This window comes from Natrix helvetica (genome assembly GCF_964273705.1).
Source record: "Natrix helvetica genome assembly, chromosome: 7".
In the NCBI taxonomy this organism is placed as follows: domain Eukaryota; kingdom Metazoa; phylum Chordata; class Lepidosauria; order Squamata; family Natricidae; genus Natrix; species Natrix helvetica.
Window position 1 is genome coordinate 54341479 of NC_138558.1, and position 25621 is coordinate 54367099.

A 25621-nucleotide genomic window follows, 5' to 3' on the forward strand; every position below is an offset into this window, starting at 1 on the left:
AGAATTAGTCCTGAAAAACCAGAAGAATAAAACCCCAGGACCAGATAAAATCATGGTGGAGTTATAAAAATATAATCAAATAATATTGGAAGAACTAGGAGTGGAAATGTTTAATGAAGTTAAACATAGTGAAGGAAATGAAGGATGTTTAATGAAGTTATACATAATGAAGGGAACATAATGAAGGAAATGAAGAAATATTTAATGAAGTTAAACATAATAAAGGAAACATTAAACATAATGAAGGAAAAGCCAAGATGCCTGAATCATGGACTGAAGCAATATCGCTCATCCCTAAAGACGAAACTAACTTACAAGAAATTCAAAGCTACAGACCAATTTCACTATTGAATTCCGATCATAAACTATTTGCAGCATGAAAAAGATGTTAAATTATGTAAATAAAGAATAAACAGCACTGGATAAAATTTTAATGGGGACAGATGAAAAATTGATTAAAATGTATATTTATTTATTGAACTATAAAATGGAAGAAGAGATAGTTAAAGAAATAATGATTGCCTGGGCAAAGAATACAATATAGAATTAGAAAAATGGTTAAAAATTTGGGAGAGAAACTACAAATTGACGATGGCCACGGCTTATAAAGAAAACCTCTACAAAATGTTTTACAGGTGGCATTTGCAACCTGCAAGATTGCCCAAAATATATAAGAATTCATCTGCCAAATGCTGGAAATGTAACCAGATTCCAGGAACATACTACCACATGTGGTGGACATATAAGAAAGCAAGGAATTACTAGGAGAAAATTCATAATTGGTTAGAAATGAGCAACATATTGAGTTCAAAACAGAAACATGCCTCTTAGGTATACTGTTGGAAAGTTATGACAAAGCAACTATATACTTAGTGTTACATATATTAATGGCAGCAAGAATTACATGTGCTAAATATTGGAAAAATGCGAACATCCCATCGGATGATGACATAATTAGGAAAATTTGGAATTGTGCTGAAGTGGATAGATTAAGCTTAAAAATTAAAGATAAAGAAGATTCGAAATATTATAGGACATGGAATAAATTTTATGAATGGATAGAGACAAGAGGTAGAAATGAGAGAGAAGTTTACGAATGTCAATAATTGTTAGTTTGGAAAACAAAGATGTATAAAACTATGGATATCATATGGAAAAATTGTAAATAAGCTAATGTAAGTAGAAATTTAGTTAAAACTTTTTCTTTTGTTTTCTTTTTCTTTTGGTCGTATTACTGTAATTACTGTTAATATAGTACTGTTATAGTTATTAACTTCTATGTTAAGATTTATTATTGATTTTTCTTTGGCTTTGTTTTATTTGTAATTGTTATACTGACATGGCACTGTCTTTTCAATAAAAAGAAAAGAGCCATGAAAGATTACTTTTATATATGGAAAATTATTTTTATGTATGGAAGATTATTTTTATATATGGAAGATTATTCTTATATTGCTTTGATTATCATGTGCAATGTGCACAAAAAATTGAAAGACTCTGAAATGCTTACGAATTAGTGAACACCTAGAAGCAAACAAAGTAATAGCAAAAAGCCAACATGGGTTTGTCAAAAACAGATCATGCCAGACTAATCTTATTGCATTCTTTGGCAAAATGACAAATTAGCAGACCAGAGGAATGCGGTCAATATAGTTTACTTGGACTTCAATAAGGCATTTGATAAGATAGACCATAACCTACTACTAGATAAAGTAGAAGAATGTGGGTTGGACAGCATCACCACCAGATGGATTTATAACTGGCTGACCAACCGCACTCAACGTGTAGTCCTCAATGGAACTGCATCTACATGGAGGGAAGTATGCAGTGGAGTACCCCAAGTCTCTGTTTTAGGCCCAGTACTCTTCAACATCTTCATCAATGATTTGGATGAGGGAATAAATGGGGAACGCATCAAATTTGCAGATGACACCAAGCTGGCAGGAATAGCCAACACTCCAGAAGACAGGCTTAGGATACAGAAGGATCTTGACAAACTTGAACATTGGGCACTATCTAATAAAATGAAATTCAATGGTGAAAAGAGCAAGGTTCGAAATGCAAGGTACAGTATAGGTGGTACCTTGCTCAATAGTAGTAACTGTGAGAAGGATCTTGGAGTCCTAGTGGACAACCATTTAAATATGAGCCAGCAGTGTGCAGCAGCTGCCAAAAAAGCCAACACAGTTCTAGGCTACATAAATAGAGCGATAGAATCAAGATCACGTGAAGTGTTAATATCACTTTATAATGCCTTGGTAAGGCCATACTTGGAATACTGCATTCAGTTTTGGTCGCCACGATGTAGAAAAGATGCAGAGATTCTAGAATGAGTGCAGAGAAGAGCAACAAAGATGATTAGGGGACTGGAGACTAAAAACATATGAAGAACGGTTGCAGGAACTGGGTATGTCTAGTTTAATGAAAAGAAGGACTAGGGGAGACATGATAGCAGTGTTCCAATATCTCAGAGATTGCCACAAAGAAGAGGGAGTAAAAGCATTCTCCAAGGCACCTGAGTGTAGAACAAGAAGCAATGGGTGGAAACTAATCAAGGGGAGAAGCAACTTAGAACTGAGGAGAAATTTCCTGACAGAACAATTAATCAGTGGAACAGTTTGCCTCCAGAAGTTGTGAATGCCCCAACACTGGAACTCTTCAAGAAGATGTTGGATAGCCATTTGTCTGGAACGGTATAGGGTTTCCTGCCTAGGCAGGGGGTTGGACTAGAAGACCTCCAAGGTCCCTTCCAACTCTGCTATTGTATTGTATTAAATAAATAGTTATGGAGAATTAGCATCCTGTCGTTCCTCAGTAGCTTGAACCAAAGCATAAACAATTACAACCACATGATATCATAATACTACACAAACCAACCAAAGCCCTCCAAAACATCCTAAGTAAACCAAAAGACCCAGCAACTTCAGAAGAAAAAACAATCATCTACAATAGTGTAAGGACTGTAACAGCCATTATGTAGGACAAACAAGATAAGAAGAATAGCAGAGTGAATCCTTTGGCCAAATCCTTTGGCCACCTAATGAGAAGAAGGACTCACTGGAGAAGAGCCTAATACTGGGAAAGATTGAGGGCAAAAGAAGAATAGGATGACAGAAAATGAGGTGGTTGGATGGAGTCACCAAAGCAATAGGCTTGAGCTTAAATGGAATCCAGAGGATGGTAGGAACATTGTCTATGGGGTTAGTTGTGAAGTCGGACACAACTTCACAACTAACAACAAAGAGTGGCTCCATGAATACCAATTAGTAGTCAGAACACATGAAAACTCCTTAATTTTACAATATATGGACAGACTTAAGCATAGTTTCAACTGGGAAACTGAGCATCCTAACCAAATCAAGTCCAAAAATGCTGGAGAATTCCTGGAAGCCAGGCAGACACAAAGCAGCAATCAACAGAATATACTATCCAACATCTACATACTATTCAAAAGAAACAATCCAAATGACCAAAACACCACCTCATTGGCAGCAACACCCAGATGAGCAGAGGTTAACACCTAGATTAACAAGTAGACCAACAATCAAGAAATAAACAATACCCCAATCAAAGAACTACCAAGATCACTCCCAACAACATTGACAGGATAAGCCACTAGTATATATATATATAATGAGAGCAAACCTCACTCCCTCTAACATCGATGGTGTTACCTAGTTTGGTAATGAAATGCCTGCAAGTAAACAACCAAGGTCAAGAGCACCAAGAATCCCATAGTTCGACCCTGAGCTGCAAATATTCTCTTCCATAGGAATCTGTCTGCTTGCCTACAATTTTTCTTTTTTATTAAAAAAAATGTTCTTTACCATTTTTTTGTTTTTCACAGGGGTATCTCTGAGTGCACTCCCAATGTATTTGAGTGAAATTTCTCCCAAGCAGATCCGTGGGTCACTAGGACAAATTACAGCAATTTTCATCTGCATTGGTGTTTTCAGTGGACAGGTTTTGGGGTTACCTGAGATATTTGGAAAGGTCTGTAATAATTCTGAATTATTTATTCATCTTTGCACCCCGTGTAAATTGAGATTGAAAGCCCATTAATTATAAACAAATAAATGATGTCCAGATATTCTTTACTATAATATCAAATAACAAGACTTATTTACAATCTTGTGTAAATAAATAGAAGCTGAACAACTTCTGTTCACTTTTGCTTGGTAATTTTAAATAAGACGTGAGTTTCTTTTTTAAAAAAATCTTTTTACTGTCAATTTTAAGAGAGAATGTAAGAATAGAAACTACATTCATCAGCATTCGTAACTTTACACTTATTGGTGGTGTCGACATTCACAGTAAAAGGTACTTATTGTCAGGTTGCATAATTGACATTCTTCTGGCTATAGAGCATCTGTTCTTTACTGAACTGTGAATTTTGCCCATGTTTTTAGTATTACATTTTTACATGAAATGCAGCGATACCAATACTACTAATTTTCTTGACTGATTACAGGAATCCCTGTGGCCTTATCTGTTTGCAATGATTATTGTTCCAGCAACTCTCCAAATTGGAGTCCTGCCTTTTCTTCCAGAAAGTCCTCGCTTCCTCTTACTTGAAAAAAACGACACAAAAGCAGCAGAAAAAGGTACTGTCACATTCATATTTTATCTCAATTGATCCTATTGTTCACCTGGTTGAAAAGCAAAGATCATAAGCACAAATGCAATATTGTTGTGGACGGCAGTCTTCGGGAGCACTACATGCTGATATCTGGCCTGTAGGGAGCTTCTCCAATCTTTTAGGTTTGATAACATATCAACAACAAAACAGCAGTGCCATGTTTAAAAGTTAGCCTTGATCTGCCTAAAGGAAACCATCATTGTATTATGGCATTTTTGCATATTCTCTCCTGCTGGAAACAGTCTTTGTCTATGGAGATAGACAAAGACTTTCTCAGTCACCCAGGTCATGGTTGTCCTAAAGGCAGAATGAGATGTTTAGACACCTTTGGCCGTGCCTTCTTCGCCTCCAGCCACCCGCCTCAGCCCATTCACAGCCAGCTTTCTTCCTTTGCTGGCCATCTTCCTCCAACCATTCTCCATAGCCAATGGGTCTCTGGCCCTCCATCCCTTGTCCTTTGGCCTGGTCCATTTGCCCAGACATTGTTTGACCCAGGCCTTTAGCAGCACAGAACAAATCGCCCCCAGCCAATTGAATGGCAGGCAGGTGCTGCGGGTTAGTGTGGAATTGGCAATCGCGGGAGCTGTGGGGGAGCAGCATGTGATGCAAGATTTTTTTTTAAAGGGGAAGGTATTGGAAATGATAAAGCTGCAGTACCAAAGCATCCTGCTATTGGGGCAGCACAGATCTGTCACCAGGACTCAAGGGGAGGGGAAGTGGAGGTTGGAAGAATAGCCATCGGAGCCACTATGGGGGAAGACAATCGAAGTGTGTTGTGGGGAGACCAGGAAGGAAGAGAGGGGCACCTGTAGGCTTCTCAGAGATAGTTTGGCTTGTAACGCAGCCAGCTCCAATGAAAGGGTGGGGAGGCCGGTGCGACTTCTGGCATCATAACAGGTGGAAGGGGGAAAAATCTCCATATTCACACATGCTGATAATACTCTGTGAACATTGCATTGGTTTAATACACTTAAACACACATGCCCCTCCCGCAAACGATATCCATTCATTGCATTGAACATTGCATTGGTTTAATACACTTAAACACACATGCCCCTCCCACACACAATTTCCATTCATGCTTGGAATGCAACTGGCTGCCCATCATCCCTAAGAGCTGCACCTGGCTGGCTCCTCCTCCTCCTTTCGGCTCCACTTTACTCTCCCTGCTCTGCGCACCTGGGGGAGGGTGATCTAAATGAAAACTGGGAATCTTTACCATGACCCTCTACTTGCAGAAAAGTATCACTCCTCCCAACAACCACTGGAAACCGGTTATGAACAAGTATAGTTGAATTAAGTAAAAGATCTCCCTTCCCCTGTTTTTCTCCCCTCACCCCCATTTGCATTTCACTTAGAGCTCTGCATTTTTAATCCTCTACCAGGCATTTGCCAAACCTCCCTTAGTCCAAAGACATCTGTGGAAATAATTCAGAATTACAACTGTGTGGAAATGGTTCAGTGCCAGGGGGATTTGCCCTGGTCAACCATTATGGCAATTTGGGACAATAATAATTATCCCATCTCCTGCTGTAAAGTAAGACAGCTTTCACCTGAGTGATATGATCAAAGGTTTTCATCACTCCTTTCTTGGACTTTTGGGGAGGGGTTTTTATCCCAACTGGAAGGAAGTTGAACGAAAACAAGATGTGTTCTGGAAAACACAGAGTTTCCGGAACACATCTAACCGGTTCGCAAAAAATTAGCTACTGGTTCTACTGAACTGGAATGAACCGGCTGAATCCCACCACTGGGCCCATTGGCAGTGAAGAATGGCCAGGGGTGGGCCAGTGGAGGAGGAAAGCTGGCTGTGAATGGGCAGAGATGGGTGGCTGGAGGTGAAGGAGGCATGGCCAATGGTGGGAGTGTAAAGGTCCTAGACCACTATTGGCAAACGTTTTCAGCACTGAGTGCCAAAATGGAAGTGTGTGTGCATATGCTGGAAACCAGAAGAGCTGCTGCCCGATGTACATGCACATGCCAGGAAGATGAACTTCTGGTTTCTGGCACACACATGTGCACCGGCCACCTGGTCTTCCAGTTTCTGGCATGCATGCACGTGTGAAGACCAACAACTAAAAAATATTTTAAATAATTTAACTTTATCTATAAACTAGCTCAGACAGAAAAGACTGGTAAAAAGAAAGATTGGTTAATTTGCTGTAATGGAACCCATTGCCATTGTCTTCCATAGTTCGGAATAAATATAGTAATTTTAATAGATGTGTGACCAGGAGAATCTAGTCAGAAGTAAATGTCTTTAGCTTAATTCCCGGAGAAGTAAATATAAGATAAGTTTAGATTTCATTGTGCTTCTAAATTTCTACTTACAAAGAACCATCTTAGTTATTATATTACCTGATTTTGCCAACAAATAAAGATATAAAATCAATTACAATTTGATGTGTAAAATGTGTAATTGATGTACAATTTGGTGTAAAGTACAGTTTCACGTGAATAATACTAATTGTGTATAAATTGTATGAACTGTGGGCTTCCAGCATTTCAGAAATTCCTTGGAAAATCTGACGTGTCACATGAAATAGAAGAAGTTCTGAAAGAGAGTCGAGTACAGAGAAACATTCAAGTAGCATCTGTATTTCAACTTTTGTGTGACAACACTAAGCGGTGGCAGATTCTCACTGTGGTTGTAACCATGGCTTGCTATCAACTTTGTGGCCTTAATGCTGTAAGTCGTTATATAAAATATGTATTTAATTATTGCTTTCACAGCCCACCTTTTCTTTGAAATATCAAGTAATTTATAATAGCACTCCCTCAACATAAAAATCTGGGAGATCAGTTGGCCAAGAGATGTATGACCTGTCCCTTCCTGCTTTTACTCCAGATCTAAACCACTGAACACATAAATCCTCACTTGTTTCTGTTTGTGTTTTTCCTCTTTCCCCTTCCCCTTCTTGAAAATATATGAACTGCAAATCTGCAATTAACAGAATAACACAGTTGGACGGGACCATGGATGTTTTCCAGTCCAACCCCCTGCTCAAGCAGGAAACTCTATAGGACCAGTCCTCAAACTATGGCCCGCGGGCCGGATATGGCCTGCCAATGCAAAGTATCTGGCCCACGGAGTGGTGGGATTCAGCCCCTCCCCTTGCCCTGCCCCTCCCCTTATCTTCCAGAGAGCATCCAGTCCAGTTTTACTTCTGGTTAGTTATTTCACTGATTGAGCTGCACTTCTGATCGCACTGCTGCTGCCGAAGATAAGGCCGAAGGGTTCGGGGGAGGGGTGATCTCACTAGTGCAGCCACGTGATCCAGGGCCAGTGGGTGAGTGGGGGAGGGGTTACTGCTGGCTTGGAAAGCAGCTGCCATCTTGTAAAGTAGAGCTCTAAAAGTTTTTAAAATGCTTTAAAAACAGCCTTTCAGGATGTCTTTCACAGCCATATGATCAGGGCTGGTAGGTGAGTAGGAGAGGGACAGGTACAGAAAGGACAAAGGCAAAATGGACTGCTAAATTGGCCACACCCACCCAGTCACATGACCAACAGTCTGAGGAACCATGAATCAGCCCCCTGTTTCAAAGGTTTGAGGACCTCTGCTCTATAGCATTTCAGACAAATAGTTATACAATCTCTTCTTAAATACCTCACGTTGGAGCACCCATAACTTCTAGAGGCAAGTCATTCCACTGATTAATTGTACTAACCGTCAGGAAATTTCTCTTTAATTCTAGGTTAGTTCTCTCCTTGGCTTCTTCTCCTACCATCAGATGGTTTGGAAGATAGGTTGACCCCCTCTTATTTGTGGCAGGGCCCTGGATATTGGAATTCTGCTATCATATCACTTGTAGTCCTTCTTTTCATTAAGCTAAACTGGATCAAATTTCTGCAACCATTCTTCATATGTTTTATCCTCCAATCCCCTAATCATCTTTGGTGCTCTGCTCTGCACTCTTTCTAGAGTCTCAATATTTTTTTTTATAAATTGGATGCAATATTCTAAGTGTGGTCTTACCAAGGCATTAGAAAGTGGTTTTAACCCTTCACATGATCTTAATTCCTTCCGTCTTAAGGTAGATTATGATTGTGTTGGCATTTTTGGTAGCTGCAGCACACTGCTGGCTGATACGTAAGTGATGGTCCACTAGGATTGTCCACTAGTGGGTGTAGCTTGGTGGTTGGGGGGGTCCAGTGGCAGAGTGAGCATGGTGAACTTGGTGTTACTTACGCCCACTCAGTCACATGAAACCCCCCCACCAAGCCACGCCCACAGAACCCGGAATGAAAAAAAATTGAATTTCTATTCTACCTATTTTCTGACTAGGCCTGGCCTAATCTGTCAAAGGCCTCCCGCTCTCCCTTCACCACATGACATATCCTTACCTTCCTCCTGCGGCTGGCTGCCAGCGAAGACAATTGAGGGCTGTCGCCGCTGGGCTCCCTGCCAGCCCACATCTTGCCCCCCCCTTGTCGCGAGATGCCGGCAGCCGTAGCCTCTTTTTTTCGATGTACCTGGAGGTGCTTCTTGTGTTGAAAGATGCAGCAGCTGCAGGCTTCTTGCAGCAAAAATTACTGGAGCCGCTTCACTTCTTCAACATGCTGCACTACTGCCCTGTTCCATGCACCAGCCGTGCATGTGCACCCCATTGCTTGCTGAGCCACTCAGCTCTGACTTGCCCAGGCAAGTTGCTCTGGTGCAGTGGCAGCAGACAACGGTGTGTGCGTGTGCACATGTGTGACTGGTGCATGGAACAGGGCAGTGCATTCAAGAAGTGGAGCGACTCCGGTAATTTTCACTGCAAGAAGCCTGCAGCCACCGCATCTTTTGGCGCAAGAAGCACCTCCAGGCGCACTGAAAAAAGAGGCTGCAAACATCTTGCGACAAGGAGTGCGAGATGCGGGCTGGCAGGGCTGAGCCCTGGCTTGCCTTCCCAGGCAGCCTGTCGTGGGAGGAAGGTAAGGATACTTCGTGTGGCGAAGGGAGAGTGGGCAACAGGCGGGCCTTGGCCCAGAGCCGGGGAATGGTGCATTCCCTAACCTGGTGGAGACTGGCAGCAGGTCCAGGGCCTTGGGGAATGATACATCCCTGGCCCCAGCCCCTGACCCAAGGCGAAGGGTGAGCAGGCAGCATGCATTGCTTACAGGTGAAACTCGAAAAATTAGAATATCGTGCAAAAGTTCATTTATTTCAGTAATGCAAAAGGTTAAACTAATATGTGAGATAGACTCATTACATGCAAAGCAAGATAGTTCAAGCCGTGATTTGTCATAATTGTGATGATTATGGCTTACAGCTCATGAAAACCCCAAATCCACAATCTCAGAAAATTAGAATATTACACGCAATCAATAAAACAATTGGTCTGATATTCAGAGGTCTGATATTGTTCTATTGTACATAGAACAATATCAGATCTCTGAAAAGTATAAGCATGCATAAGTACCCAGTACTTGGATTGGGCCCCTTTTGCAGCAATTACTGCCTCAATGCGGCGTGGCATGGAAGCTATCAGCCTGTGGCACTGCTGAGGTGTTATGGAAGACCAGGATGCTTCAATAGCGGCCTTCACCTCTTCTGCATTGTTCGGTCTCATGTCTCTCACCTTTCTCTTGGCAATGCCCCATAGATTCTCTATGGGGTTCAGGTCAGGTGAGTTTGCTGGCCAATCAAGCACAGTAATCCCACGGTCATTGAACCAGGTTTTGGTGCTTTTGGCTGTGTGGGCAGGTGCCAACTCCTGCTGGAAAATAAAGTCAGCATCCCCATAAAGCTCATCTGCGGAAGGAAGCATGAAGTGCTCCAAATTCTCCTGGTAGGTGGCTGTGTTGACCCTGGACTTAATGAAGCTCTGTGGACCAACACCAGCAGATGACATGGCTCCCCAAATCAACACAGACTGTGGAAACTTCACACTGGACTTCAAGCATCTTGCAGTGTGTGCCTCTCCATTCTTCTTCCATACACTGGGTCCTTGGTTTCCAAATGAGATGCAAAAGTTGCTCTCATCAGAAGAGAGGACTTTGGACCACTGAGCAACAGACAAGGTCTGCTTTTCTTTAGCCCTGGTAAGACGCTTCTGACATTGTTTGTTGTTCAGGAGTGGCATGACAAGAGGAATACAACATTTGAAGCCCATGTCCAGGATCCGTCTGTGTGTGGTGGCTCTTGATGCACTGCCTTCAGCCTCAGTCCACTCCTTGTGAAAGTCCCCAACACTTTTGAATGGCCTTTTCCTGACAATCCTCTCCAGGCTGTGGTCATCCCTGCTGCTTGTGCACCTTTTTCTTCCACACTTTCACCTTCCACATAACTTTCTATTAATGTGCTTTGATACAGCACTTTGGGAACATCCAACTTCTTTTGCAATTACCTTTTGAGGCTTTCCCTCCTTATGGAGGGTGTCAATGATGGTTTTCTGCACAACTGTCAGGTCAGCAGTCTTTCCCATGATTGTAATTCCTACTGAACCAGACTGAGAGACCATTTAAAGGCTCAGGAACCTTTTGCAGGCGTTATGGCTTAATTAGCTGATTAGAGTGGGACACTTTGAGCCTAGAATATTGCACCTTTTCACAATATTCTAATTTTCTGAGATTGTGGATTTGGAGTTTTCATGAGCTGTAGGCCATAATCATCACAATTATGACAAATCATGGATTGAACTACCTTGCTTTGCATGTAATGAGTCTATCTCATATATTAGTTTCACCTTTTAAGTTGCATTACTGAAATAAATGAACTTTTGCATGATATTCTAATTTTTCGAGTTTCACCTGTAAAGGCTCTATGGATTGCAATTATTCTTTTGCACATTGAAATGCTGCTTGACATTGCAACCTTTAAGTGATAAATAATGAGACCATGCAGTCATTACCTTAAAATGTTTTGACAATTAACATCACGTGTATTGATCATATTGTTCCCTCAGGTCCAAAATGTTTTTTTCCAAATTGTTTTTGAAGTCCTTCCCTTCTTCCTTCCCCTTCCCTTCCACTCCCTTCCCTAGAAAGTAAATCCCCAGTCAGGGCTTGTGGCAAATTCAGTCCAACCATCACTGGCCAAAGTGAAAATGAATGAAATGAATGAATGAAATTGATTGAAATCCAGAAAGGGGTTTCTTAAGCAGTTTACTTTTTGTCCTGGTGTCAAGGAGCTGAAAGCTGAGGTACAGAAGAACTTTACAACAGCGTACATTATCTTTTTTTTCTCTTTGTGGTTTGATTGTTGGTTGTTCAGCTAAATGAAAATAAGGGTGATGGACTCTTTCCTCATATCCCACAAAAATGTCCTTTATCATGTATAAGATGAGCATTCACCACTTTCTATTCTGATCCTTTTCTCTCATTTTTGGGGTGGGAAAATATTAATGTGCTGACACAGGAAAATGGACAAAAACAAAACTCAAGCTTAGAGTGAATAGTATTGTTTCTATTCGTTTTGGTGTTGTTTTGAAGCAACCTCATAAATATTTCGCATTGTCTTCAATAATATACCTAGATACAAATGTTTTCAACATGGTGATGTCCATAGGCTGGACATCTGGAGGTTATGGAGAACTATTTTGATAATTTCCAGACCATCATTAAATGTATGTATATACTGTATGTAGAACTTAGAATTTGATAGGGTCAAATAATTGTTTTGAAACCCAGTAACTGGAAGGTGGCTTCTATTCCAGATTTGGTTCTACACAAATGACATTTTCAAGGGAGCTGGCCTAAGTCCTGAATTGATACCGCATGTTATCTTAAGCACAGGAGCTGTGGAGATCTTGGCTGCTCTTTTCTCAGTAAGTGTCTAGTGCATTGGAAAACCCATAGAAATGTATAAAAAGTATATAATTTAGAATAAAATCTTTTTCAGTTTCCATCTTAGTTTTGAACTGGCAATAAGGAAATAAAAAGACTGAATCTGATAAAAATCTTCAATAGAAACCAGGACCCTGTGAGTACTGATCCTGCCTTAGGCATAAAAGCTGCCTGGATGACTTTGAACCAGTCACGCTCTCTCAACCCAACTCACCACACAGGATTGTCACTATGAGAAAAAATAGGAGGAGGAGGAAGTATTATGTATGTTTGCTGCCTTGAGTTACTTGTAAAGTAATAAAGGCAGGATAAAAATTAATTAAAAAATGTGCATAACACTTTAGAGTGAATAACAGACATAGTTCACCATCTCAAAGGTTTTACTTGTTTTGAAAATCTGAGAGGAAAATAGTTAATCGGGTAAGCAACTGAGATTGTATCTAATGTTTTGTTACAAACTTAGGAGTTTGATCTTTTGAATAGATCAATATTTATTAATTTTGTTTTTGGAATCATGGGTGGCATGAAGAAATGTACCCCATAGCACATTAATGAAAAAAAATAGATGGATGTTACTAATGACAATTAATTTATGTTAAAATATAGAGAGCTAATTTTACATGTGTAAGAACTCTTGGCTTTAACTGAAATGTACATTTTAATCTTTTGTTGAAATAATTGGAATGGCTCTTTGAAGAATATTGGAACTTCCAAGAAAACATGTTTAGGATTACACTTGAACTTTTGGTTAGATAAAACTGTTACCTATACCAGGGATCCCCAACCCCCAGTTCACAGACCAATACTGGTCTGCGACCCATTGGGAACTGGGCCACTCAAGTGGCAGGGAATCAGGTGAAACTCCATTTGTGCAAGTGGTGGGCACACATGTGAAACCATCCCCTCCCCCCTCCACTATCACTGCTGGTCAGCAGAGCCAGAAAAGTTGGGGAACATTGACCTATACCATTTGAAGATTTCTTATTCTACCATTCAAAGATATTTTCCTTAAAGATGATTTATTTTTGTTACTGAGGAAAACACTAAAAAAAGTCATACTTTGCAAACAACCGGCTGAAGCATTTGTTTTAAAGCTATTAGGAGAAAGAAATATGCATAATACTTCATATGAAACTGCCATTTGTAGAATGCCAAGAATGTTACTTCTTTACATGTAGAGAGGTTGCCACTAACAACTCAAGCCTTTATCATTCTGACTGTTGAACACCATGAAATATTGAACTCTACTTACAAAATATATTTATATGTTGCTACTAATACATTATTATTCTAATTGCTATTCTAATAATGTATTAATATACATTGTAATAATGTAGCTGAAGATGGAATGTGAGATCATGAGTATATAGGAGCAAAAAGAAAATTTAAAAGGTCATTATTTTTAGAGTATAGAAATATAGTAATTGATATTGGTTCAGGTCTGCTGCTGGTGTCAATCCTCTGGAAGCCATTTTTTTCTTTGGAGCTTCTAGGCTGCCACACTTAGTTCCTGGGAAAACGGGAGGGGGGATTACAAAGAGTCAGTGGAGGATTAGCCATAACAACATTCCTTTCTTTGGGAATCAAGGGCATTTGGTTGCATCTGGATGGGAGTGACTGGGGGTTATCTTCAGTTGGGATTGTGAATTGATTGGACCATGTGATGGACTTGTGGGTGCAGGGAATGGATCTTTGATTTTCTTTTGGGTGGGGAAAACCCAAAACTCTCAGATTCGGGTTTTCCCAGATGTGCCAATATGACATCTCTAATAAAATGGAACTTTGAGGAACTTCAAACCTTGGAATCTTCTTTCGTTGGGGGTTAATTGGAACCCTGAGAGCTGGTTGCAAACCTACTGGTTTTAAGCACTGCAAGCATGCGAAATTTGTCAAGATTTAATTAGAATTTTGATCTGATTTAATACATTTGAATCTGTGCTTTGCTGGGTTGAATTCAAATAATCAGATCAGTTTTATTCACAAATTTGATTCATTTTGATGAAGCAGAAAAGTGTAAAACACATTACAGAACAATATAGGTTGGAGTATGAAAGTGTATACAAAGCCTTTGGAACTCTTGTACATTGACTTGGAAATTAGAAGCTCAAAAAAAATTCTAATTTTGAACCAAGTGCATAATAAACCTACTAGCTTTAAGAGTCAGATTCTGCTAAAGGAGTAAATAAAGGGAATAAAGGGACAGACTAGGACATTGAGTTAAAAAGATAAAGTATTCTATAAAGTTAGAAGGCCAAAATTCAAAGGTGTCTGTTTATAGATTGATTTAAGAACAGTTAAGTTTTCAGTTTATGTATGGGAATTACTCTTGATTTGCCTTGTATAAATATAAGTACTATGAATTGAATGAGTTGCCTAAGGATGATTCTGTTCTACTAAGGTCTTAGGATGAATCCATCCACAATTCTATAATATAATTAACCATCTATTTTTTTTCTTCAGGGTTTAGTGATTGAAAGAGTTGGACGCAGACCTCTTTTGATTGGGGGATTTGGTTTGATGGTTTTCTTCTTCGTCATACTTACTGTGTGTATGAGTCTACAGGTCTGTATATATTAATTGATCTATTTTCTTTTAAATATGTGAAATCATCAGGTTTAAACATTCTTTTTAATCATTCTTATATGCAACCAATATTAGATCTTTTCTGTGCAACCTTGAATTAGAACAATGAAAAATATTAATTTTCTTTTGTGAACTATATTTTAGAAGCAAGTTCAAACTTTACATTAAAAATATTACTGTAGTTTACAGGATTTGTAGTGTAACAAACTGAGGCATAACAATGAAGTGCTCCCCCTGATACATATCTGCATTATATTTTTTGCAATAATACCTTCCCAGTTTTATTTATAGTAAATTGAAAAACATAGAAATGTTTCAGAACCATTATAACAAACCATGGTTTTAAACTATGCCTTCACCAGTCCTAATTTCCAGTTTTAAATAAAATCTTCTTTTCAAAGATTAAATCATACTACTCAGGATCACAGCTATGGAGGTAGTGAAAATTGCCTTGAAGCATATATGTTTGTTCCACTTTTCCAAAGATCTGGGAATGCTCTGCATAGCTGTCTGCCCAAGAGCCCTTTAGCCTGATTGTACAGATCTTGACAAACATGAGGTGCTGTGTTAATGAGTTACCCTTCTTGCTTGTTAATATTGATTTTTTTTTCATATTCATATTCATCTGACATTTGAATGTCAGAGCACTTCCATCAGTCTTGAACAACAAGGGGGAAAACTAGAATTTAAACTTTGGGTTCAACAAAATCCATTTCTGATGGAAATGCTAAGCAATCCAACAGTTGTAGTTCTGGGTAATCAGAGACTATGATTAGGTATGACCTTGGCTGATTTTGACAGGAGGAGATAGAGCTTGGAGGGCACTGAACTAGAAAGCTGCCCCACACAAGGGCCTGCCCACTCTCTTTTTGGATGTCTTCAACTGATTAGTCTCAGCCTGTAGAGAGTGTTTCTGTTATTGTACCTTTAATCTGAGTAATAAAGCTGGGATTTATTTGCTACCCATGACATATTAACGACTAGGTTTATTATTCTAAGCAGGTATTAGATGGCATACAGATTTCCAAAGATACGGTGTCAGCAAAGTGGTCTTTGTGTCAGACTGCAAATGTTCTTGTTCTCTACAAGCAGTCTGAGAATCTCTTTGTATTTGATTTGCATTTTTTTTAAAAAAAAATTGCCCAATAACTATTCTGGATGGTTTAAAATCAAATAAAAAAGATGCAATTTGAATAAACCACAAATAATAAAACATAATATAAAAATGCCATATAGGTTACTGTAGGTTTACAAAAAAATAATTCATTTTTAATGTTATTGTGTATTTTTCAGGATCAAGCAGACTGGCTTCGATATCTCAGTATAGTCTGCATTCTTGCAATCATTGCCTCATTTTGCATCGGACCAGGTAGTGACTCTCTTTTCAAAGATGCTCTGACGGAAAGAGTTGTGTTGGTTTTTCTAATATTCCTATTAATTCATATTGTACATTTATACCTTCAATTAACCATAGTGTCATCAATCATCCACAGCGCCAAATATAATTTTTCATTGTTAATTATTAATCCATATAGTCATTAAGTATTTCAATTCATATATGTATCCATTGTTCATTACATCATCCATTTAGTATAGCAGAAATCTTTATATTATAGAATGATCACTACCTACAATTATACCTAAATGTACAAATCATCCCACTCTTACACATTAGGTTCATTATTGTTCTTCATATATCGTGTAAATAAGTACTCTATTTCATAGTAAAAAAAAAACGTCCATAGCAGTAAATATAACTTTCTATTATTGCATAAGAAAACAATTTCATTTCCAGTTTTTTTTCCTAACCATTGGTAAAACAAATCCCATACTCTATAAAATTGCTCATCCTCTAGTTCTCTAATTTCAAATGTAAGCTTACTCATTTCAGCACATCCCATTATTTTCCAAATAATTTCCTCCTGTGTTGGTAATTTCTCATTTTTCCAATTTTTGGCAAATACAATTCTAGCAGCTGTTAAAACATTTATAATCAGATATTTCAAGTCCTTGTTGTATGTTTCTGGTATTATTCCCAATATAAAGAGTTCTGGTTTTAGGTCTATGTGTTTATGTATCGTTTTCTCCAGCCACATGTGGATTATAGTCCAGTATCTTTTAGCTTCACTACAAGTCCACCACATGTGGTAATATGTGCCCGGCGTCTGATGACATTTCCAGCATTTTTCGGATTTATTCTTAGACATTCTTACTATTCTCGTTGGGGATAAGTGCCACCTGTAAAACATCTTATACAAATTCTCTTATACAAATTCTCTTATACAAATTCTCTTTATATGCAGTTGACATTGTCATTTTATAGTTTTGAGTCCACAGTTTTTGCCATTTTGAGTCCAAGTACATAAACAAAAAACCAGGAAGATAAACATCTTCAAATTAGGGATTTTAAGAGAATTGGTCTATCCTGTATTAAATTAAAAGTGATTCCTTCCTTGAGGCAAAAAGTTGTGTATTTGGAGCACATGAACAGAAAATGACTTTAAAAAAATCATTAAATTTGTCAAATTGAGGGACATAAAAGGAGAAGACAATAGATGAGATTAGTAGGATGTCATTGGATTATTAATATCAAGTCAGGATGCAAGTATTCATACTCATAGCAGGGTACCACATACTATTTGCAAGGAATCAAACCTATTACATCTTGTTTGCATTTATCATTCTTTTTTAATGGAATCATGGTAAAATAATTTTCAATATATAATGATCAAGAATGATATATGTACATATTATATATTTCATATTCATCTTTTCTAATAAAATATCAAATATGTGTAATCATTTACAAGAGAATGAAAGGCCTCAGAGTATACTATAGCAATAGATTCCTGGCCTGAATAGACCTCAAGCCTCTGTTTTTCTTATTTAGGTTTATGAAACACCTAATTTTTGTCTCTTTCTTGCAGGTGGAATTCCATTTATCCTCACCGCAGAGTTATTTCCACAGTCTCAAAGGCCAGCAGCATTTATGATTGGTGGAATAACCAACTGGCTCTGCAATTTCATAGTTGGACTCCTTTTCCCTTTCATTCAGGTATGGGCTCTGAATTACAGAAGGTACCAGAACATTTTAAAAAGGGCAAAGTATGCTTTGCAATGAAATCAATATGTAACCCTCTTGATCTATTCATACTGTCTTTTTTCAGTGTTTTAAAACTTCTGATTTATTTATTTTTTTATTTTAAAAAGAATAGTTTTTAAGTCATTACATGCAAACCATCAAGGGGCGGGGACATAAAAATAAAAACATAGGGCAATTTAAATAAAAATTAACAGAATAATTAATTGAAAAATACACAGGAAAAGATGAGGCTCTGAGAAGATATAGAGCATGCTGATCTGTTCCTGTTTATGAGGCAACTTAATATAAAGAAGTGCCAGTTTGCATAAAACACACAAAACCTCTTTAAAGCATCCAAAAATGAGAAACCACAAGCTCCCTTGGTAACTTATACAAATTTTATTTGAGGAAATTTTTTGTTAAGTAAGGTCAGTTAAGAGGCAGGACACGTCGTTCCAGAGAACTGTTTATTTATAAGCAGGAGAAAAATCAGGGATCAAACTGCCCAGCGGCTCTCTCTTGAAGGGAGCTGTCTGGCACCTTCAGCCACTGACAGCTCTCCAATTTCCGGGAAATTGGGCCAATCACGGTGACTTTAGCTGTTCCCTCATATTTACATATGCAACACCCTTCCGCTCCTGGCAGGAGCGTCCATCAATCACTCAACTTACATAGTCACACAGATAGGGGTGTGTGACCTGACCTGTGCAGTCCAGTTGCTTCAGCAGCAGCAGCTGGAATAGTCAGGTCTGCTGCCGCTCCTGAGTCTACTGGTGAAATCATCTGGGGCTCGGCCTGGGGCATGGCCAAGTCCACCACACCCAGTTCCTTGAAACCTCTTAGCTGGATACTGTGGTCCTCAGATATGTCGCTGCATGCTTGGTTCGGGTTTTGAGAGTAGTGTAGGTGTGTTTCTTGTTTGGCCTTCTGGGTGTGTCTCCTGATAGGGTTTTCCTTTCACCCCCAGAGTTGGTCAATATGCCTCCTCCAGACTGCACCATCAGTCAACTCTGCTCGGTAGGATTGAGGTCCGGTTATATTGATTATTTTGCCCAGAACCCAGGTTGTACCCCCTGTATAATTCCAGGCATAAACTAAGTCCTGTATTGCGAATCTAAGGGTGCTTCTGCATTATAATTTGGGTGCAGCCTGTCCAGTTTTGACCTCAGTTTATGACCCATTAACAGTTTGGCTGGGCAGTGATTGGTGGTTGTGTTAGGGGTTATGTGCTGGGCAAGCAGAAATTTATGGATGTTAACCTGCCAGTCCCCTGGTGCCATCCGGGTCAGAGCCTCTTTAGTTGACCAGATCAGCCTTTAAGCCAAGCCATTAGTGGCCGGATGGAAAGTAGCTGACAGGGTGTGTTAGATTCCTTGATCCACTAAAAACGTTTCAAATGTACCTTATTTTTCAAAGTATAAGACTCACCTTTTTCCCCTCAAAAAAGTGGGTGAAAAACTGAGTGCATCTTATACACTGAATACAGCATTTTTGGCCTACTGAAACCCTTTGCAAAAATGGACATGCAGAGGGTTTGGGGAACTTGCAAAATGCTCCTGAGAGCTGGGGAGGGCAAAAAAGAGCAAAAAATTGCTATCAGTGGGGTGGTTACCCAACCCATCAATTCAGTACCCTAAAAATTGAACATGTTGGAGTGCTATCTGGCACTTTTCTTTTTTCTTTTTGCTTTAAGTCCGGCTTTTTGAAACCGGATCAGTACTATCCTTAGCCAGTGCATCAATTTTCCCTGTCGCCTGTAGACAAAAGGGCATCATCAAAGTACAGCACAACCCTGGGAATGCCCTCTAGTAGGTGTTCCATTATGCTTTGGAATAGCCCCAGTGCTACACTCACCACAAATTGTAATTTGTATGCACAATGGTTTGTGCCTCTGCGGTGGCATCGTCCACAGGCAGTTGTTGATATGCCTGAGCTAAGTCAAGTTTTGCAAAAGTTTTCCCCTCTCCCAGGGAATGCAGTAGGTATTGGACCATGGGCACGGGATAGGTGCTTTGTTGCAGGGCCTTATTTAATGTAGATTTATAGTCCATGCATATTCTGACTGACCCATCTGGCTTGATTGATGTGACGATGGGTGTTTCCTGCTTAGTGTGATCAACCAGTTCTAAAACCCCTTGAGCAATTAGCTTGTCTAGCTGCTCATCTATTTTAGACCAGAGATTAAAGGGGACTCTGTGAGGTTTAATCTGGACAGGGGCAACTTTGGGGTCTAGGTTGAAAGATACAGCAGTACCCTTATACTTGCCTGGGCTTCCGTCAAAACGTCCTCAAATTCGGTGAGCAGTTCTGCAAAGTCATCGTTCTGGACAGCATGGATGCCAGTCATTCGCAGTCCCAGGGACTTGAATCATTTGACCCCAAGCTGGGTTGGGCATTCACCTTCCACAACAGTCAGCTGCAGTGGTCTGCTGAAGTCACTAAAGGTTACTTTCACTGAGGCTCTTCCTAGGACAGGGATGCAGTTTCCGTGAAAATCGATCAAAATTAATTTCTGTGGCTTGAAATCCTTCTTTTCTAGTTTTGGGCTTAGCTGCTTGAGTTTCTTCCAGGCGATGATAGTGCAGATCGATCCCATATCCACTTCCATGTTAGGTCTCTCATTCCCAAAATTATACAATCTTTCATCGTCTCCTCAGGATTTATGAACTCACATTCAGAGGCGAGTTCTCTCAATCTTGCAACAAAATTATTTATCGTCTCACCTTCCTTTTGGCATCTGCTGTAGAATTCATTTTGTCTCACCATCGGCGATGGGGAGGGCATGCAATGTTCCTTTAGGATGGTTTGCAGAGTGGCCTACGTTATGGTTTCTATGTCCGTTGGGGCTGCCAGCGATTTAGCCATCTTAAAGATTCCGGGTCTGCAATAGCTTAGAAAAAGTGCCTTTTTTCTATTGTCAGATAAATCTTTATAATTGTTAGCCTCCCAAAACATTCAAAAATGGGCCATATAGGAGGACCATTCTTCAGTATTTGGATCAAAGGGTGCTGGAGCTGGTGGATCGTGTGTAGTTATCTTGGATTGGCAGATGCAAAGTTCCTCTCTCTGTGAAGATGGCTGTCGATGCCACGCGGTGGTTGGGTGTCCTTTGTTCTCTTCTAGAATCCCACCTTCATCACCAGTGTTAAGTAGGGTCCATTAAGAGGCAGAGAACTGTTTATTTACAAGCCAGAAAAAAATCAGGGATCAAACTGCCCAGCAGCTCCCTCTTGAAGGGAACTGTCCAGCACATTCAACCAGTGACAGGTCTCCAATTTCCTGCCAGGAAATTGGGCCAATCACGGTGGCTTTAGCTGTTTCCTCGTATTTACATATGCAACATTTTTCCTTACATTTAAATAAAACGTAGGTAACTACAACTAATACCCCTTTTTCACCCTTATTTTTATGACCATCGAAAATAGTTCCGATCAACTTTCCTACATAATTTTGTATTCAATTAAATAGCACAGTTTTAATATGACCAGAGCTAGTGGTTAACAATATGCGGGGATAGTTCAAAATAGTTTGGGCTGAATGATTTTCTATTGTTTTTAAGCTAGAGAAATCAAAATATGATGCTCAGCGTTAAAGCATATTATGAAATGCTAGTAATAGAAGGCATGTGTTTAGTCAAAGGAAGCTGTTCTTATACATTTGTAGACCAAGACTGGCTTGAAATCTGTGGTAGGGATTCTGATAATCCAGGTTTCATTTTGCTTTGTATTTTCAGGAAGGGTTGCAAACATATTGTTTCCTGGTTTTTGCTGCCATCTGTCTTCTTGGAGCCACTTTCCTTTTCTGTGTTTTACCGGAAACAAAAAAGAAAACACTTGCTGAAATCGACCAGGCATTTGCCAAGAAGAAAATGCCTCTGGAAATCCAGGAAATGGGTCATTTTGATCCTAAGGGAAAATCAAGTGAAGTACAAGATTCCAATTTTTGTCATTCATTGGGAAATGAAAAAAACAAACGTGATATGGCCTAAATTCAATTTTTACATGTTTTTATTTTGCATTTTAATAAAGCTATTTATTAATTGTCTTGTGGTTGGAGAGAAATTGTGACTAGAGTTGATAAAGAGTCAAAAAATGAGGAACTGCCTTATTTGAGCAAGATCATTGATGCATTTAACTATGCAAACTCACATCTGAGCAGTGAGGCATATTAAGCAACTAGCATTTCCAATGATTCCTTGATTAATTGTAGGAGTGCAGTGACTTTTACCACTAGTTTGGGTTCATGGTTCAAGCATAATTCACTTTTTCAAGCATATGTTTTGCAAATTCAAAAACCTATTTTTTATTTACAACTTTGATTAAAACTCAGATTTTTTAAATAGTGAAGATTGGATTTATGGAGTGTTTTAACCTTTTGAGGTTAATGCTAAAATAATTAGTCCCATATAGATAACTTCTTAGACTCATGGCAATTCTGTCTATGAGGATATACTTAAATTTTAGGTCTTCAGAATCTTTTTCTCTTTAAATATAATCAGTGCTTTAGGTTTTTGCAGTCCATTTTTATTTTCCATCTTTGAGTGACAGTTATTTTATAAATACAATTTAGTGAATGTGTATTTGAACATTGTAGCTCAACCAATATCATCTAGTGCTTACAGTATCTTTACCCCAATTATGAAAACATATCTTGCTTTGTGGTTCATCTTTATCAGGTTATATATATAGTTTTAATTACATAATGCTGAACACAGGAATGCTGTGTTACAAACTATGGAAGATGCAGGAATAGGTAAGCTGTATTGGGATGAGGCAATTTTAACTGCCAGTTATTTGGTCAATAGACTATGGAGTTCAGCAATTAATGAAACTCCATTATTACATGTTATAAAAAGAGAACCATCTTTGGCACATTTAAGAATCTTCGGCAGCAGTGCATGGGTGCACATTCCCAAAACAATTAGGAGGAAAGTACAACCAAACGCAAGGAAACTGAAATCTATAGGTTATCAGTCAAGAACAAAGGCATATAGATTTACACAAAAATGTCATTATTTCACGTTCTACAAATTTTTCTAAACATAAGAATTGGAAATAGATACATGCCAATACCAAAATTTGTATGCCAGTTAGTCAGAGGTATCCAATATAACAGGCACGTTAAATAGAAATCAGAGAGTAGCTCAGGGTCTGAGTATAGCTCAGAGGAATGTTTGGAGAGTGAGATTCCAGTAAAATAGGAACATTTTATTCCAAGGAGGTCTGAAAGAGCAAACAAAGAAAGATTTATAGTTGATGAAGTAAAAGTGTGTAACACTCTTTAGAGCTTCAAAATTACCAGGAAGTATTAAAACAAAAGAAATGGAAAGAGGCAATGGATGAAGAGATGTCTATGTAAAGACGTAAAGTTTTCACTCCAATGAGGTTACTAGAGGGAGAAAAAGCTGTTAGATGCAAATAGATGTACAAAAAGAAACTTTTGGTGAATGATAAAGTACAATATAAAGCAAGGTTAGTTGCCCAAGGCTTCACACAAAAGAAAAATGTTCCTTATGATGAAGTATTTGTGCTTACAGTGAGGAGTGAAACCATAAGACTAATTTTAACCTTGGCAGCATTTCAAAATTACAAGATATGCCATTTTGATATCAATTCTGCTTACCTAAATGCATAATTAAAACAAATATATATATGGCACAAGCTCCTGGTTATGAGAGTGATTAACCAGGAAGAGTATATAAATAAAACAAAGAACATAAAGCCTAAAACAATCAGAGAAATTGGAACAAATGTTTAGATACTATTCAGAAGCAATAAAGCTGATCCATGCTTGCATACTCAAAATTGTGAAGGCAAAATATCTATATTGTTAGCATTTGTGGGTGGTATTTGTTACATAACAAAAGAACAATCACAAATTTATTCATTTGCAAAACAGCTTGAAAAGGATTTTCAGTTAAAGTGTCTAGGAGAAATAAAGACCATTTTAGGAGTAGAAATAAAGAAACTACAAGAAGGAGGGTATATTTTAAGTGAAAAGAAGAAAATAGAAAAAAATAATATGGAAAGCTGTAAAAGTGTACAAACTCCCATGATATCAGATTTTCAAACTATCAAAGATAACTATTTTTATAGGAACTGTATCAGGCAGTCATAGGAAGTCTGTTGTACTTATCACAATGGTCAAGGCCCTCATTCAGCCAATATTTTAAGCCATTATACATCAAAGTCTACACAACAACACTGGTTACTACATTATTTAAAGGGAACCATAGATTTAGTATTGCATTTACAACCTTCAAGTGAATTGGGATTGAAATGTTTTGTAGATCGTGATTGGGCTAATGATGTACAAGATAGAAAGTCAGGATTTGTTATAATGTTTGCAAACACATTAGTGGGTTGGAAATCTAAAAAAACAGACTTCAATTGCCATTTCTACAGCTGAAGCAGAATCCATAGCATTATCAAGATTATGTTCAGAGATAATATGCTGTACACAATTATTGAAAGATTTTGCTATTGAAGTTAAAGGAGCTATACCAGTATTTGAGGATAACGCAACACAATACTAAATATTGAATTTAGTAGCTGGAACAGTAAAGTACACAATGGACCAGAACACACAGTTGTAGTTGATTAGTTAGTGCTGACTCATGATTGGTTGCCTTAAGTATGAAGGGGGATTTCCCCTTTTTCCCTGCCCTTCTGTGTGTTCTGTATACTGTATAATTTACCTCATGATATTCCTGTATTCCTGACTATCTTGCATTTTTTTCTTTTTGGATGATGACAAAGACTGCTGTAAGTTTGAAATATATGTATGTATGTATGTATGTATGTATGTATGTATGTATGTATGTATGTATGTGTATATGTGTGTGTGTGTATGTGTGTGTGTATGTATGTATGTGAGTGTGTGTGTGTGTGTGTATACACATACATATACATATATATACACTCAGACAAGTTAGTGTTACTGTCTCTGAAAGCACCCACAACTTCTGAAGGCAAGTCACTCCACTGGTTAATTGTTTACATTGTCAGGAAATTTCTCCTTAGTTCTAAGCTCTTCTTTTGGTCCCTTCTCTGGCTAATGTTTAAGATGACCTCTTGATACAATTTGTAATCCACAGGTGTATTATATAATGAAAAATGAATAAAAGATAAAAAGTAAAACAAAATCTCAGCTGAAAAGGAAAAATATCTCAGCTGAAGTAAAAAATGAAATATCAGTTTGTAGTTAATGTAAAAGATTATACAAAAATAATAGTTTACCATAATACTGAAGAGATTTCTTACTTTAAAAAATATTGCTGTGTCTGACAATTTGTAATCCACAAAACAAAATAGAGTGGTAATTGTAGATGAATAGAATCTGCAGTGTGTTGTTGCAATTCCAAGCAGTTTTACAATTCTTGTGAAAGTTTACAATCCTCATAAATTTGCAATCCCAGTGGACAGGTAAACAGCCTTGTGTAAGCAGAGGCTTGAATAAATGATCACTCAATTTTCTCAGGATCATTCAATAGATATAAAAAATCGTATTGGTCCATTCAAGATCATTTAGTTCACAAAGACTGTAA

The 25621-nt window shown here is 38.4% G+C and overlaps 1 protein-coding gene across 1 annotated transcript in view; it reads left to right on the plus strand.

Moving 5' to 3' along the window:
* The window catches only part of SLC2A9 (solute carrier family 2 member 9), a 45454-nt gene extending 23337 nt beyond the window's left edge, over positions 1 to 22117 (plus strand). The window contains exons 5-12 of the mRNA XM_081960271.1: positions 3848 to 3993; positions 4472 to 4604; positions 7141 to 7328; positions 12281 to 12391; positions 14871 to 14972; positions 16287 to 16362; positions 17921 to 18048; positions 21809 to 22117. Coding sequence (XP_081816397.1) covers positions 3848 to 3993; positions 4472 to 4604; positions 7141 to 7328; positions 12281 to 12391; positions 14871 to 14972; positions 16287 to 16362; positions 17921 to 18048; positions 21809 to 22063 — 1139 coding nt within the window. The 3' untranslated portion in view covers positions 22064 to 22117. The remainder of the gene's footprint in view (positions 1 to 3847; positions 3994 to 4471; positions 4605 to 7140; positions 7329 to 12280; positions 12392 to 14870; positions 14973 to 16286; positions 16363 to 17920; positions 18049 to 21808) is intronic.
* Positions 22118 to 25621: the final 3504 nt, after the last annotated feature.